Consider the following 16,719-nt stretch of genomic DNA (forward strand, 5'->3'; position numbering starts at 1 on the left):
TGGGAATGACTCACTTACATAGACCAAGTGCACCTTCTAAGAAAGCTCTATATATTTTAACCCAGCCACATTCCAGACAGTATTTCCACAAAGTGGGTGCATGTCAGACACTGCCACTGCTTGAACAAGTAATGAAATCCTGGAAAGCCACTGAACCTTAGAGGACTTTGCATTTTGTGGAAAAAATTGATGATCACAGTTCCAAGACAGCTAATTATTCATCAAAAGAACCTGAGCTTTCAGAGCACTGTTGGAAGGAAGGATGAAAATATTCTTTTATCTACCCAAGGCTTGTATCAGACAGGAAGACAAAGATAATATTGCTGCCAATACTAGTCTCACCAATTTAGAGTACAGAATAACACATAGCTCTGCTCTTCTCTTCAAAACAGATGCTACAAAAGGAAAGGATTCAGAAAAGAGCTATGAGAATGATCCGATATCTGGAAAGAATGTCTGTTTAGTCTCTTCACAAGAATCTTCCTCATTTGTGAAGACGACAAAAAAAGTCTTGATCACACTATATAAACACCTACAAAGGATGATTTTTGCAGCTTCTTTAAATTTAGTCATAGGCATGAAGTGATTTGTGTAGTTTTGTTGCTTCTGGCAGTTCTTATTCTGGAGTGCCTCACTTGGCATTCTTAAGTTGTTGGTTTATTATACTTACTTTATTCAGCGTGCAACACATTATAAAAGACCAGTGCCATACAAATCATGGAAGAAATACCCATCAAGGGTCAGAGAGTGCAGATAGCCTCTCTCTGCAAGCCACCAACCCAAACTCTGGAATGATATAGTACAGGAAATATCAATCTACACTAGTTTTGGTTTTATAGCTTTTCCTCAGTACCCATAAGGTCACTCTCAAAATAGGATGTGGGATCAGATGAACCTTCAATCTGACCCTTGAAAGGTGTTCTTGTGTTATTAGTGCTAAACGTATTATATGCTGAATCAGTTACCTTTTCAGCATCAGGAGATGCAATTCTAAAGGTACATTCCATAGATAATTCACAAAAAGAAAACAAGCATTAGATCCGGTATCTATGGACAACAACTAATTCAATGTTTACACTATGTCTTGCAAAGCCTTTATACAGAGAAAATAGTACTATAGCTAAGTAAAGAAACAATCACATAAAAATAGAAGAGACAGGTTTCCGAACACCAATACCTTCTCATCTTTTGGCAATTACTAAGGAAAAAAAAAAAAGGCAACATTAAAAATATCTCAGAGCTGATGCATTCAGAAATTCAAAGGGACTGAAAGACATCTGGTAAATATTGATGCAGTGTAATCTTTTTCCTTAACTATTTTGGAAACATTCACTTTTTTAAATGCCAATATTTTAAACATACTTGAAGTTAAGGAGGAACAGCCTTTGCCCATTTTTATATTGTTGTGTGATTTAATTAAAACAGTTTAATATTAATGCTGTTCTTCAGAGCTAAACTTGAAAATAAAATCATTACAGAATTGAGAAAGCTGAAAACCAAACGATCTTAAGTACCATCTGGGAAGGTTTGTATCTGTTCAGTGTTCCCAATGGGTGTTTAGTTAAAGAAAGCAAAATGCAAGCCTATAAAAAAAAAAAAAAAAAAAAAAAGAGTTTTACTTGGGCAGAGTATTATCTTATTTCTCAAAAAAGAAAAGAACAACTTAGTAATGTGCTAATAAGAAAATTATGGTCTTAAAGATAACCTCAAAAAGAGAGGTTGCAATGGAAAATTTAAGTTTTCAAAAGTGTTTTCCCTGTGTCTTTCATACTGAAAGCTTCTATATTGGCACACTTATGAAAGCACAAGCTACTAAAAACTGCCATAAACAATAAAGAAAAGAACACTTAGGTCTTCTGCTCAAAATTTGTTTCCATTACAATGCCTAAAACATAGAACAAAAGAACATCCCTCAGTATCCTAAGCGAATAAAGTTCCCCACTAGAGCCAACAGAAGAACATTTCTGTAATTATTTTCAGTAGACAGATAAAACCTTTAAACCTTTATAGATGATAAAGCAGCAGAGAGTCAACCTCAGCTACGGAAATTCTTCAGCAGGAGGACTACTTCTTCTGCAGATGAGAAGACATTAGGAGAAGTTCTCCCAATTCTTGCTGACTGCAGCCTTCAAGTTGTCCATCATCACCAAACCCAAACATCTATCCTAAAAGGCTAAGTCACTCTGGTGATTTATTATTCACTAAGTAGTCTCCAGCACAGTTGAGGTGCAAAGTAAATTAAAAACCTTAAATAATCAAACTTTCTTGGACTGTGTAGTAATTGATTACTTATCTTGTCATCTCCTCAAGTTGATCAAGAAACCAGAGCAGGGACTCATCTTCGCATTGCGATTTTAACAGTCTTTTAGGGTACCAGATACAATTCATTCCAATTCTATGGCAAATTGTATCTTACTTGCAGAAAGTCTTTGGAAAAAAAATTCACATACTTCTACTTCAAAGCTATCTTATCTTCTAGAGTCTACGGGCTTCAATACTTATCAAAAAGGCAAGTAACTTCTCTGCAACTCAATCTTGACTTACAAGCAAGGAAGGTGTGACAAATCATCATTAGCATTATAAAGCAAAGGGTAGGAATGATATATTTACACTGACTGCAGATGAGAAAAAGGATGCCTACAATCAAGGGCAAGCACCAAAGACTGGACAAGAAGGAAATGGGATAAATTATTTAGGACAATGTGGTACTGGCTAATTAGAAGTAGAGAAAAATGGTTTAAAATGTCAAGAGCACCATTTCCCTAGCAAAGAAACACAAAGAGTTGCCAAATAGTTTCATTTCATACCAAAAAATAAATAAAATAAAACACTAAAAATCAAGAGGATAGTTTATTCACCATGACAGAACCTATCTTAAAATTCTGCTAAAAATCGCCCTGAGCCGACAGCTGGTATCAAGCATGAAGGAACTAATAGCATGGCAACAATTCAGTGAGGACAGGATGAGAAAAAAAATGCTCTTCATGCAGGTCAAACAGACACTCAATTTTTGCTAATCTTAACCTATTTTAACCTACCCTTGATCAGATCCAGCCAAAGGCTGCATATACCCCTAGCCAATACTATTAAAGCAAGCAATACTACCATTGTCACAAAGGCAACAGATGAAAACGTACCGTGGTTATTAATCAATTCCACCTTGCCATGCAGCTAGAGTCGAGCTTGTTCTAACCACATTCAGAGTAAATTCACATCCTTGCCACAACCATCATAACATATAGTTCAGTCAAATGCACCATATTTTAATTGTCAGTGACATACGAGTCACAGTGATACCAGAATAAAATAGGAATGGGAACCATCTGATTGACGGTCATCAGGCATCAGTGTTCTGCTGTAGGGCAGACATCCAGCAGGAAAAAAAAATTATGGAAAAGCAATGGAAAGAGAATTTAAGGATAGCCTGCGTGGATATGCAGACCTTACAGGAAATGTTATACAGGTTGTCTTGAACAGATGTATTGCAACATGTTTCCCTAACATTTGTATTTCAGAAGATACAAGTTGATGCCAAATTTCAAGAGAGTTAAAGGCAGTATTTCTGCTTTGTTTGGCAAGAAAAAAATAATCTATTTTAAAAACTGGCAAAGGAGAAAATGGAGACGATGAGGTAATCGTAAAATTTGGGGAAGAAGGGTTGCAGATATAAAGATACTTTTATTAGTTTCCTGAATTGGAATACTTCACATTACAGAAAACTCAATATAAAGGAGGTGATAATGTTTTTGAAGGTATTTATCACACATGAACATGCAAGGAACCATAAGTATATAATTTTTATGCTTTGGAGGTCACACATCTACCACCATACTGAAAAAAACCTCTGTTTTGTGGGGTTTTTCTATCTCTAACTTAAATGGGACTTTACCAAGTTGACTTGTTTAAAGATCTAATTTTAGCTGCACTAGGCCAGGCCGGATAGTATCAACATATGCTGTCATCTCATCTGTCAAAAGACATAGAAGCAAGGTATCACTACAAAACTTGTGAGCTTAAATCAAAGCTATTCCTAAAACGCTTTGCATTCTAAGCCAACAAGGCATCTTTGGAAACATGAGTATTGCAGAAACTCTCCACAGTAGATCCCTTCAGGGAAAGGACATCAGGCATCAAGGAAGCCCAATCAACTACTCAGCTGTCTCTTTCCCACCCAGGTCAAATTTGGTAGAGACTTACCAGAAGTAAGCAAAAGACTGCTTTCCTTAAAACATTAAGATCAGTAAGCTAAGCATTTGGAATAGCATCAAAACCAAGCCCACTAAATTTGCCTGGTTTTGCATGCGCATTATGATACACTTTAATTATGTATTTTCACTCTTCTTCCACTGGACCCTTTGTTCATCAGACTTGGTTGCCAAACTATTAATACAAAACTATTTAATACTCACGCCACTGTGAGGCCAAATTATCCACCATGTAAGGTGATCATTTATTCACTACGCACCATTCTCGGAACATAAATATTCTGGAGCACTTGATTTTGCAACAATAATGTTATTTAAACCTTTGCATACAATTTTAGTTTCCATAAAGAATGCAGAACAAGACAATTTCATCACATGGAATAACTGACAAGCAAAATTCAAAAAGCAGCACAGATCCCTGCTTCTAGAGCAAAGATTTACCCCTGTGAAGACTGAAAGAATATGCCAGTGAAATTACATAGGTATTTGTTAATGCACGTACTATTGCAATTGAGCCTTGAGGATGAGGGAAAAAAAACCTGGCATAGTACAGTTCTTCATCTGTTGTAAGAAGTACTTGAGAGAATCACCACCTGAGTACGCAAATATACATCTAGTTTTTAGAAGCTAGGTTACAGTGACTTCCCAATCTATAGGTTAGCTAAAAACCTAACAATCATGCTTAATATAATAGGGACTAGATGAAAGTTAGAGTGAGTCAAGTTCTATTGTTTCTAGCATGTAATTTATATTTTCTTTTTAAATTATTTTCAATTCCTTGATAAAATAACTATGGTAGTGAAGGAAAAAAACATTGTATTGATGCAGACATTTGTCTGTGTTGCACTCTTATGTAAAGGAACAACATAAGACATCTATAAAAATATATACAAAAAATATCAAAATGGACAGTTTTATTCTGAGAAGACCTATTTCAATCTGATATGCATACAAGTAAATCTGTTCACCCACACACTATCCTTCAACAAAGAGAAACTAATATCCATATCTACCCCTAAGGCCTTCCACAGAAATACAATAATTTTCACAGTTTTGTTTTAAAATTCAACTATTAAATCTGATTATATAAGATACCATTTTTAAACATATTTCTTAAACAAAGTAACAGCTTTAGGTCTCTCATATCGGGCTCAATTCAGGCAAAAGTTTGTTTCCAATTATACTACCTTCCGGGCCTTCTGACACAATGAGGACTGGTGAAATCTAAGCTTCAAAACAAGAAAACATTATTTCGCCAAGCCCAGGAGCAAGAAGAGTTTTATCTACTGTTTATCATACCTTCTACACTGCCAGGTTTCTTCCCTAACATGGTAATTTGTTATTCTATTTTTTTAAGGGACAAATGAGCACAGAAAAAAAATTCATGAATATCAGAATTTCTATCCCATCTACATGATCAATGGTCTCTTTTTGTAATAGATATTTTTCTTTAAAACAACAAATCTTTAACAAGAGATTTGTGTGCGCTGCTAACTGAAACTGGGCTGTATCATCTACAGCAAGCCCTACTAAAGCAGCCCAACAAAAATTACAACAGACAGAAAGCGTGCTTGCTCTTCACAGCTGAGCAAACGCTGCAGACAGCCCGTGTTCACTGCTGGTTCCTCGATTCAGCCAGGGAGAAGAGCTCTTTCCCATGGGTTGTGAACAGCCCAACATGTCACGGAGCATTTAAAACAAACAACAGAAAGTGAACTGGCTTCATTTTTTGGTTTTGCTTTAGCTCACTTCTAATGCTTTGTTCACTCCTATTTCTCCACTGCATAGACCTTAGTTCAGTATCCTAAAAAAAAGTTATCAGTAAATATTGCTATGAAGTTAGAGATTGCTTCGGGGTTTGGTTTGGTTTGGTTTCCTCTGATCACTTAATACCCTTTTCCTTCTCCTCTCTGGACAGTAGCCCATTTATATCTCTTGCCAAGTTTTGAGAACCATGCAACTGGGTTTTATTCATACCACAAAACCATAATCCCCTTCATTCAGTCATACTGGCTAGGTGTCTTGTTTGCCAGACAGACTTAGTCACAAGAAATAATGGACAAGGATAGGCAGTGGCTCACATGCTAGTCTCAGAATAAATTGAATTCAAAAGGCCTTGGGAGGTTGTTGGGTCCTCCAGCCTAGACTGTAAGCAATCCATTTTCCACAGCAGCTGTGTCCACTCTACTGCATTAAAATACATATGCTTATTTATTTTTTATTACAGCTTGCAGGATAGCTTCACGTCAGCAGAGAATAACCTTAGCCACTTAATATTTCAGTGTATCGGAACATTCACACCATGCCATTACGAAAAGAATTCTAGCAGATAACACAGTGCCAGTCTGTACAACTGCAGCATCGCAGGCCACTGTCAGGAATGTAGCTAGCGTACAGTGTTTAATTTTAGAGAATTTAATAATGTGAGCTGCAAGTTAAATATGTGTTGTCAACAATTTCTTGTGACCTCCACTAGCAGCTATTTTTACTTAACTTGAGTTAGGATAATGACTTGACTGCAATATAATATGAGATGGTCTAAATACTACATTTATTTTTAAAGAAACATCAGTAAAACATCAATGGGTCTTAAATATTAAAAAAAATAACCAAACAAGGACCTTCCATCTTGACTGTACTGTTTATTCAGGACTCAAGACATGTATCCTTGGGATATATTTCCCAATGAAAAAGAAAAAAGAAAAAAAAAAAAAACTACCAAAAAAAACCACACCAAAAAAACCCCACCAAGCTTCCACCATTGAAAAAAAACTTCCATTAAGTGACTCACATTCTTAGTGCCACTTGCAAGGATTACTCTAAAGGCTTATTAGTCTCACTTTCACACATATGATGTGGAATTACTTAAGGAGAGCTCCAATGAGCATGCTTCAAAGCGTTTTACTTCATGACAGAATAAGATTATATGACCTACCCTTGCACCTTTCCAAAATTTGATGTGCATATATTCTTCAGTATTTACAAGGCATCAAAAAGACTATAGGTCTTTTAAATCTTTATTCATACTTCTTGGATCTTATCATCATACCAGCCAGTACAAAGACGGTAGGCAATAGAATATCCTGCTTTGGGAAGATGGACTTTTATTATTCCATTTGTTTTCAGAATATAATTTACCAAAAGGAAAAAAGCATCTGTAGAGCCAGACAGAACATGCATGCCTGTGTGCACACTACCTTTAATAACGACAACAAAATTACAGTGACTTTCTTAGGTCAGTTTAAGCACCTAAGAAACCTAACCAACGAGCCTGGACTAAATACCATCAGAAGTCTGAGCCTGAGTCAGACCTAAAGCCTATATAAAGTTCCAGAAATACCACAGATAAAAACTGCAGAGCAAAAAGATGTATTCTGTTTAACATTCCACTGTCAGTGTCTTTAAAAAAAGACTCCTGACAGAAAAAAAAAAAAAAAAAAAAAAATCACTAAACTCAAGTAACAGTTTTTAATAGTCTCCTCTGAAGGGAAAGAAAAAACCAAAAATTTAAAAAAAAAAAAATGGAGTGGAGGGAGGAATGTAATGCTAGGGAAGAAAGAAATTAATGACTGAGACATGCCAGGATACAGATACATCCAAAATACAAGATATTTGCGCATGAATAAAAGATAAAATAGCCTTTTCAGTGTCTTTTCTACTCATCGATGCAATCACGACTGAAAGAAAAACATCCCTATATATGTTTCTCTCATGCCATACAACTTACAAATTATGGTTGGAAAAACAGTTGGGGAAAAAAGTGAATATCAGTGTGCTTCAGAAATTATTATCTTCTGCTGTCCCCTAGTGGCATGTTGTAACTTGTTTCACAAAATTGATCAAAGGATATTTTCAGCTGTAGGCTTCATGGGCTACAGAACAGAAGGCATCAATAGAAATTAAAAGCCAGAATAAATAAGTTTTGCAGACAATTGCTACAAGTAGCTCTTATTTACTTAGAATTTTTGAAACTAAAACCCACAGGAAAACACTGTGATCTAGTATTTTAAATTACAGACTTTGCTAGGAGATTGTGTGACAAAAATATAGGCAAAAATATTTATGGGCATGGCCACAATATTGTCAGTATTTTAGAAATTCTGTTACTGAACTAGTTAAGACTGTAAATAAATACTTTAAAATGCAGTTGGAAGAAACAGCTTCCAATCACTCCAATCATAGCATACCTTTTAAGTTAAAAAAAAAAAAAAAAATCAAGATATTCCAATTCTACTACAAAGTAAAAGCATTACTGGACAACACCCAGATTTTCTTGATCTGACTTTACCATAAATCAAAAATGCAGGAGTTTCAATTTATGTTCTTCAGTAGGATGAAATATATGTAAGTGAAATGCTACTTAGGGAACACAGTGGTCTTATCCACCAAAAATTCAATCATTATCTTTCATCTTAGATAAGGTTTTGCAAAACTGTAAAACAGATGTGGGAACACATCCATGATTGTTAGTCAAAGGTTTTTCAGCCCCATCCCCAAAATAATTTCTCTCTTGACTTTCATATTTACTTTTTTATCACAAAATAATTTGATTTCAAAAGTAAACAGTATTTGGCATCCCAGTTTTAATTACAATTTAATACAGTCTTAATTAGCTGAGATATTTAATTTAGCTTTCATTCTATGCGATTATACACTCTCATAACCCATGAAAATTTGTAATTATCTCTAACCTCATTAATGAGGACTGCTAAACTGCAGTTCAGTTCATTTTTATCAAGTTTCTAGAAGAAACACAAGCTTCTCATACTAACTGTAGCTATTGAAAACCAGTGAAGTTTCCTACTCAAAACTTAAGAGTTCACTGAGAAGTATATTCTCAATCATCCAAATCTAAAACTGCATTAGCATATTTACTTAGTGCACAGTAAAACTTATTAGACCTCTCCCTTGTTTTATTTTCAAAGATTTATTTCATGTTGCTAAGTTCACTAAACAAATCACTTTCCAGGACTGCTTTACTTTACAGACAGAGTGCCCCTCTGTGTTTCTCCAAAGCGAAAGCCCAGTGCAGGCAGAACCTTCCTTGGTATTTGTATCAGATTAAGAGACAGAAAATAATCATAAAGCTTTTCCTACAGAAGGAATTTGCTTTCAGTATTAGTCACCGCCTTGCCAGCTCAAACAACTTCCTCGGACATACTCCCAATTTCAGTAAGGTCTAGCTAGGTCTAGCTGAAAAATTCACGTAAAGGGAAATGCAAATGACAGCCCAGTGAAGCAAGGGGCAGGCATCTGGCACAGGCCACGGCCTACGGGAAAGACTCTCTGCCCCAATTTTCTGCCTAAATCTGTCCCTCAAGCAACCACAGAAGATTGTATTTAAGAGGCCGCCGAAGACAGACCCTTAAGGGTGCAAGGCTAATGTCCTCATCAGAGTGACATTTTATTAAAAGCATTGTGGAAAATGGGGGTTAGTTATCTTTATGTAGCTCCTTCCCCTCTCTAAACCTACTTACAATCGCTCTTCTCAGCACCTAATGAGAACTGGGACAAGGCTGAGGATTATAACTCCAGCGAGGTGCTTTAACTCAGTGACACGGCTCGGGAAGAGCTCAACAAGCCTCCCAGAAACTGCCAATTAAACAGTGCCAGATATATTGTTTTCCCTTCCATGATAACAGTACACCATAAAGACAAAATGACAAGCCTTCTGTGGAAGCCACACAGGATTAAAAAAAAAGGAAAAAAAAAACCCACACAAAAAACCCCACAGAATTCTAACTAAGCCTATATGCTTTTCTCTCAATTGGGATGCATGTGAATACATCTAGATGTGCATTTAGCCAATTAGCTACATGTTTTATCTAATTATATATAACATTCACTGATTTTGTTCATAGACAGTTTTCTTCCAAAAGCATTTAAAAATTTATTATTCCCTTCTATTATAACAGGTAGACAGGAAAACGGAGAACCCAGGACAGAATGGGGCAGGAGCATTACCAATTACAATAAAAACATGGCTAAAACTTCCACATTCTGAGAGTTGGAAGTACACACTCCCATTACAGTCACCAAAATTTAATGCCATCTGATCCAGAAAGAGACTTCAAACTCTTATAGTGCAGAGTGCTGAAGTCCTATTCTAAGAAACTGTTCTGCCATTAGGTTTGACTTCTGCCTACATTGCAACAAAGATGATAAAACCCTACTACAAACAAATTAAATCATGTACAAGATACAATGCCAGGTCTTACATTTCGTCCTTCAGATAACTGTGTAAAGTTTTTGATGTACTGAATTATAAGCAATAACAGCTCCTATTTCTCTTAAAAATCTACTTCAGAGATCAAGGACAAGGTTTGCAACAGCATATCTGGGTAACTCCCTTCCATCATGCTGTGGTTTAGCTGCAGTTGGCAACTAAGCACCACACAGCCACTCGCTCACCTTCCCCCTGGCGGGATGGGGGAGAGAATCTGAAGAGTAAAAGGGAGAAAACTCGTGGGCATGACGTCATACGGTATGGAATAGCCCTTTGGCCAGTTTGGATCAACTATCTTGGCTGTGCCCCCTCCCAGCTTCTTGTGCACTTGGCAGAGCATGGGAAGTTGAACAGTCCTTGACTAGTGTAAGCACTGCTTAGCAACAACTAAAACATCAGTGTGTTACCAACATTATTCTCATCCTAAATCCAAAACACAGCACTATACCAGCTACTAGGAAGAAAATTAACTCTATCCCAGCCAAAGCCAGGACACATCATAAAGGCTTAGCCACAAATATTTTAAGTAAAGCTATCCCTAACAATATAATTCTACAAAAGACTTAGAAAATTAAAATTTAACCTGTAATTAACATTATTTGATTCCTTCCTCCCCAAATTAAAATAAGGAAGAAATATTTTCATTCTTTTGAAGACTCTTCAATGACACAAAGAAATTGGATTCACAGTCTAAAGCCTTATTTATCTATAAATGGCAGTGGCAAAACAAGCTTTTCCACCTACAAACATGTTCAGCTCAGCCTTTGAGGTAATCCTGTCAAGTGCAAAAGATTTTTGCTTCCTCACTATTAAGCTTCCCTAATCAGATGAACCAACTGGACATTTTTTTTCTGTCTCCTGTAAGGAGTCTCTGAAGCTCACTAAGAAATTATTAAGTCAAACCATTACTCTTAAGCAATCAAAAGGGTCTTTTGGTGATAACAGCCCTTCTTTCTTTCCAATTTATACCTTGATTTTTTCAAGTGAGTCTTTAGCCAATTATCTGGCCCTATAGCAATCTAGTTTTAAACATTAAAATATTAATGAAAAGTGAAAACAAACCTGGCTGTTCTTCCCACTCTGTGGATGTATGTGTTTGCATCTTCTGGACAATCAAACTGGATGACCCAGTTCACTGCTGGAAAATCTGTGTAAAGAAAAAAAATATGTCAAAATTTAAGCTCACTGTACTCAAAATCCTCCTATTCAAGAGCAACATATTATTTTGGAGCATTAATTCTTGTAGGAACCCTCATTTAAACCAATTTACAGACATTGGGTGCAACCTCTGAAATAAAAATAAAATTGCATGTATTAGCATATCATAAAGAATCATGCTCTTCATCAAAGAAAGCTAAAATTAATGGTATCTTCATTTCCTAAATTATGACAGTACACCGAATGGAACATAATTTCACACTTGACAAGAACAGACATGTTTTGTGTGACACAGATGATAAAACACCACTACATTTAACAATTAAATAACAATATCTGACCCACTTTTCACCTACAGTATCAATATCCTACACCACCGGGGTTCAAAGTTAGCTGTGACGAGACAGCACTACTTCAGCTGTCCACATACAGAAATATCATAGTCCCTCTCAAAGACAGGAGGGGATGACCAAGCCTGACAAGGAAATTAACACTGAAAGTGAATGATATTATTAATAAGCATTTTCTAACTGCTGTACTTCATCCAGCAGCAGCATGCTTTGTATTTGAGTAAGTTTGTGTTACTTCCTGACCAAGTCTGTAGCTATGCTGTATTCCACAATTATACCTACATTCTAAACCCAAACAACCATACCCATATTAGATCCTCACTAGTGGGATTTCAGCAGTGTAGAAGGTATAATAAACAGTTTTCATTTCTGCCTTTGATTTTTAGAGCACCTTCCTTTTGTAGCAGACTGACAAAACCTTACATTTTGGACAACAGAGTTCGCTATCTGAAAGAACAAGTAGACTCCTGAACAGGCTTGTGTCATACTTAAATGCCTCCAAGTACTAAAAAAAAAAAAAAAAAGTCTGAAGTAGCCACTGAAAATATAAAGTAGTAAATCATAATTCAGCAGGTAACGACCAGAGGAAAGAAACTCAAGCCAAAACAGGTCCTATAAATATTCTTGCTTTTCCCCTCATCTATTTTTCTGCCTCCTTAAGAATATAGTCCTATAATGCCATTCATACTTCAGCCATTAAAATTTCTTCAGGTTTTCATTTCCACATCCTGGTAGGTTAGTAATTTTTCATATCCTTTGGAATAACCCACAGGATACAGGCACATCGGAAATACTTAAACCTGCTGAAATCTTGCCTTAAGGCCTATAGTAAGCAAATACATCACTATTTCCATCTTCTCCTGTTCCAGATATTTCACAGAGTCACAGAATCCTATAGGTTGGAAAAGACCTTTAAGATCTTCAAGTCCAACCGTGAACCTAACGCTACCAAGACCACCACTATTTGTCACAGAACATGGCTGGAAAAGATTGTCTACAGACTTAAATAAAAGACAGCTTCCACTGACTACATCACTAACAAATGCCTTTACAAAACTAGTGACAGCATAGGTCTCTCTGGGACAAAAAGAAAAAATAAGCACAAATGAAGTGGGCCTCTTCAGTAAAGAAATGGCAGAACCCTAAGAAGTGTATCTCTTCTGAGATACCCTAATGAGCTCTTAAGCAAACTACAGCTTCATTTCTTACAAATCAGGTTGGTCTTCAGAGCATACTATCACTGATAAAAGTCTCAATAGGGTTAGATCATCACTTTGTGAATAACTATTGTTTCTGTGGGTACGTACCCAGGCCACGAGCTGCAATATCTGTAGCAAAAAGTACTGCTGCCTTTTTCCGAACAAAACAAGTGTAGACTTCCATTCTCTTCATCTGATGCTGCTTGCCATGGAGTGCCAGTACAGGAAGACCAGGCTGAAGCTTACAGAACACTCTGAATAGATACTGGACCTACTCGACAAATCAAGGAGGGGGGGAATTACCATGCAATGTTACACTTCTTAAGATCATATCCAGTATATAGCAACTAACTTAGCACATCAAATAAAATACACTTTTCTCCACATCAGAGCCAAGGGATGTTATTTTGAGACTTTGTCACACGCCCAGGTACTAAAAGAGGAAACGAACTGTGGAACAAGATTGGCATGCCTTTTGATGGCATTTCCTAAAAGGAACCAGCGTAGGTAACAGAAAGAATGACTTGGGACATAACTAGTTAGGTTGTATGCAAGGGACCGAAGTATCAAAAGTCCACCAGAAGCACTGCTTTTAGACAATACTGGAGGGGTCTTATGCTTGCACTCAAAGTAGTCTACACAATCTTGGTTTACTATTTCAGCAGCTTCTCTTATAAAAGCAGTCTGTTTACTCTTACATATAGAACCATGATGCAGCATTATTTTCTAGCAGGCAGCCATCTAATATTTTTTTAAGAAAATAGTTACAGAAACTGCATATAAAGCAGTACAGCTGCAGCTCAGAGAATTTCTGTACAACTAAGCCTACCACCTCACTATACTCACCAGCCAACTGCAGAGCAACAAAAATATTGTAAGCTCTTGCACAAGTGGAAGAACTGCAATGAATATTTACTACACCATTGTATGTTGTAAAATATTTGATACATGCAGTAGTTATAGGAATAAATACCTGTGCCATACAAACACATACAAATAACTTTAACACAATAGTCCCAGGACATTTATACAAGTAGGTACTTGAAGGATTACTTCCTATATAACCATAAGAAAAACCTTTCCCTGCACTATTTCACAATTATAATTTCTTATATAGGCAGATTTAAAAGCTTGTAAAGAAAGTAGGTACAACTATTAAAATACTCTGTAACCCAACTATGAAATGTATCACGAGACAAGACTGAAACAGCTGACATAACTTTTAGCATTCATTTTTAACAGCAGAGCACAAAAATGGCTGAGTACACTGAGATCCCCAGGACCTTCCTGCATTGAGCCTCGGTCGCTGAGCTTCCCAGCAGCCAGGCCCTGCATGACATGCCTACAGGAGTAGGTGATGTTTGGTTCCTCCCCCAATTTCCTGTTGCAAGCTACTCCAGAATCTCACCTCTCTGGTGCCTCGACATCTACGTGAATATCTTAACAGTTTTAAAACGGTACAGGGGAGGCAGGGGAATAGCCATACCTCTTTACAGCTTGCAAAAAACACAATGGTCTTCTTTTTCAAGTGACTTCTCAGGAAAGAGTATAACATGTTTACTTTTTGCTGAAGCTCACAAACAACATAGTTCTGATCCAAAGTTGCCGGGGTACTAAAAAAAAAAAAAACACCAACAAAAAAAAACCCAACCAAAAAGTACATGTAGATACCATTAGTTCCCATAACATTAAAACAAGAAAGAAAAGAAGGGAAGAGAGAGAATATACAGGCATACAATATCTACAGAGCTGCCTGTCCTTTCTTCTAAGTCAAGAGTATCTGAAAAATACACAGAAAAAGGAGAAGGGGGGAAAAAAAAAAAGTCAGGCTGGAAAGTTCTCCCACTTTGAGGGACAAGTCTTAGCAGCTCCACTAGAAAGCTACTCTTGAAAGATGAATCTATTTCCTTACTAAAAGCCAGTGGGGAGGAGGGGATGACTTTTGACATTACTTCTAAATTCATTTACTACAAGCAAGCCAAACTCTTTCTGTGTCTAAGCAGCAACATTCAAATTGCCTCGACTTAAAATGCAATTTTGTCCATTAGTCCTATTAAAGCACCATTTGTGCTTAAGGCAATGTCAAAGCACAGTCTAATCACGCACAAAAAAAAAAAAGAGCATTGATGTACTTTCACTGATTACACCCTGACATGCAAAGTGACTTTGTAAAGCTCTGAATTGTCGAAACTCACCTTTCTGTTCTTTACAAAATAAAATTAAAAAAAAAATTATTTGGCATATTTGTCCTTGAAATACATCCAAATGCTCATCTCTCATAGTTCCTCTGCTTCACCCCACACAGACCAAGAGTATTAAAAATTATTTTATTAAAGGTGCCACTTGGGAGGATGAAATTACAAGACACTGCTCCAGTTTTTATTCTGCTAGTCAATTTGAATCATGCCACAGCACCTTTTGCTTTGTAAGTCTTTCAGAGGAAACTGTTTTCATAAGGCAATAGTCTATTGTATACTGAGGCAGTAAATTCTAAAACAACTGAATAGTTTCCTTTTTTTGATTCAGTTTATTCTCTAATTACACCCTCTCAAATACTTTAAAAAATTAAATGTAATTTAAAATAGACTTCACAAGAAATGCGAGATCAGATGTACAGTCAGTCCTCAAAATGAAGACTACATACTAGGCTTGTACATCCTCTTCTGCTAAGAGGGTATCAACCACACAATTTTTTCTGGTAATCATGCTTATTTAAGATGCCTTTGATAGTACTACTGATTAAAAAAAGGTATTTTCAGTACAGTGCAGAGATAATCAAATAGTTAAAACTGGCTCAGGATTCAACCTGGTTCTGCTGTTCATTTTGCTGGTGATTTCTCATTTGCTCTTGGGAAAGCCATTTTTATCACTGTGCTTCACCCTTCTGCATCTTACATATGGAAAGATATGCATTCTTCATAGAAAAGCAGAAAAAAAAAAATCATACACATTCATAAGCAGTTTGACACTTAAATGATAGAACCCATAGAAACGCAAAACATTAAGCAACATTCTTCACTTAGATTTCAAAAAAAAAAAAGTGCCAAAAAACAACGTGCTTTTTTTTTTTCATTTAGGGACACAGATTTTTTGAGCTTGGCAGACCACATACTTCACTTCTCACAAGGCCTTCCCATTCTGATCCAAACTGTGCGGCATGACAAGTTTATTTCGTGTGCACAGTAAACCCAGTGCATCAGGAAACCACAAGACTTACTGCACATGGACTAACTGGTGAAACAAAGGAACAGGTTGCCCAAAGAGGTGATAGATGCCCCATCCCTGGAAACGTTCAAGGTCAGGCTGGACGGGGCTCTGAGCAACCTGATCTAGTTGAAGATGGCCCTGCTCATTGCAGGGGGGTTGGACTAGATGACCTCTAAAGGTCCCTTCCAAGCCAAACTATTCTATGATTCTAATACCATATGCTTTCCGTTGGGCACCTAATACTGAATACACAAACAAGACTGTTATTCTGCACTTTCCCAATAGAGTACCATTTCCTTGGAAAGCCAGATTTATCAACAGCACAAAGAAGAACTGCGTTTGTGCAACACATCTAGTGGTTCTGCACAGTGAGT

At 36.7% G+C, this 16,719-nt stretch overlaps 1 protein-coding gene across 1 annotated transcript in view; it reads right to left on the minus strand.

The window, feature by feature from the left end:
- Window positions 1–16,719, minus strand: part of DDX10 (DEAD-box helicase 10) — a 195,612-nt gene that overhangs the window by 165,271 nt on the left and 13,622 nt on the right. Inside the window, exons 7-9 of the mRNA XM_075490972.1 lie at window positions 14,625–14,751; window positions 13,247–13,409; window positions 11,494–11,578 (exon numbers count right to left, since the gene is read on the minus strand). Of these exons, the coding sequence (XP_075347087.1) occupies window positions 11,494–11,578; window positions 13,247–13,409; window positions 14,625–14,751 (375 nt within the window). The remainder of the gene's footprint in view (window positions 1–11,493; window positions 11,579–13,246; window positions 13,410–14,624; window positions 14,752–16,719) is intronic.

The sequence above is a fragment of the Mycteria americana genome, chromosome 1, assembly GCF_035582795.1.
Source record: "Mycteria americana isolate JAX WOST 10 ecotype Jacksonville Zoo and Gardens chromosome 1, USCA_MyAme_1.0, whole genome shotgun sequence".
NCBI classification, from domain to species: Eukaryota; Metazoa; Chordata; class Aves; order Ciconiiformes; family Ciconiidae; genus Mycteria; species Mycteria americana.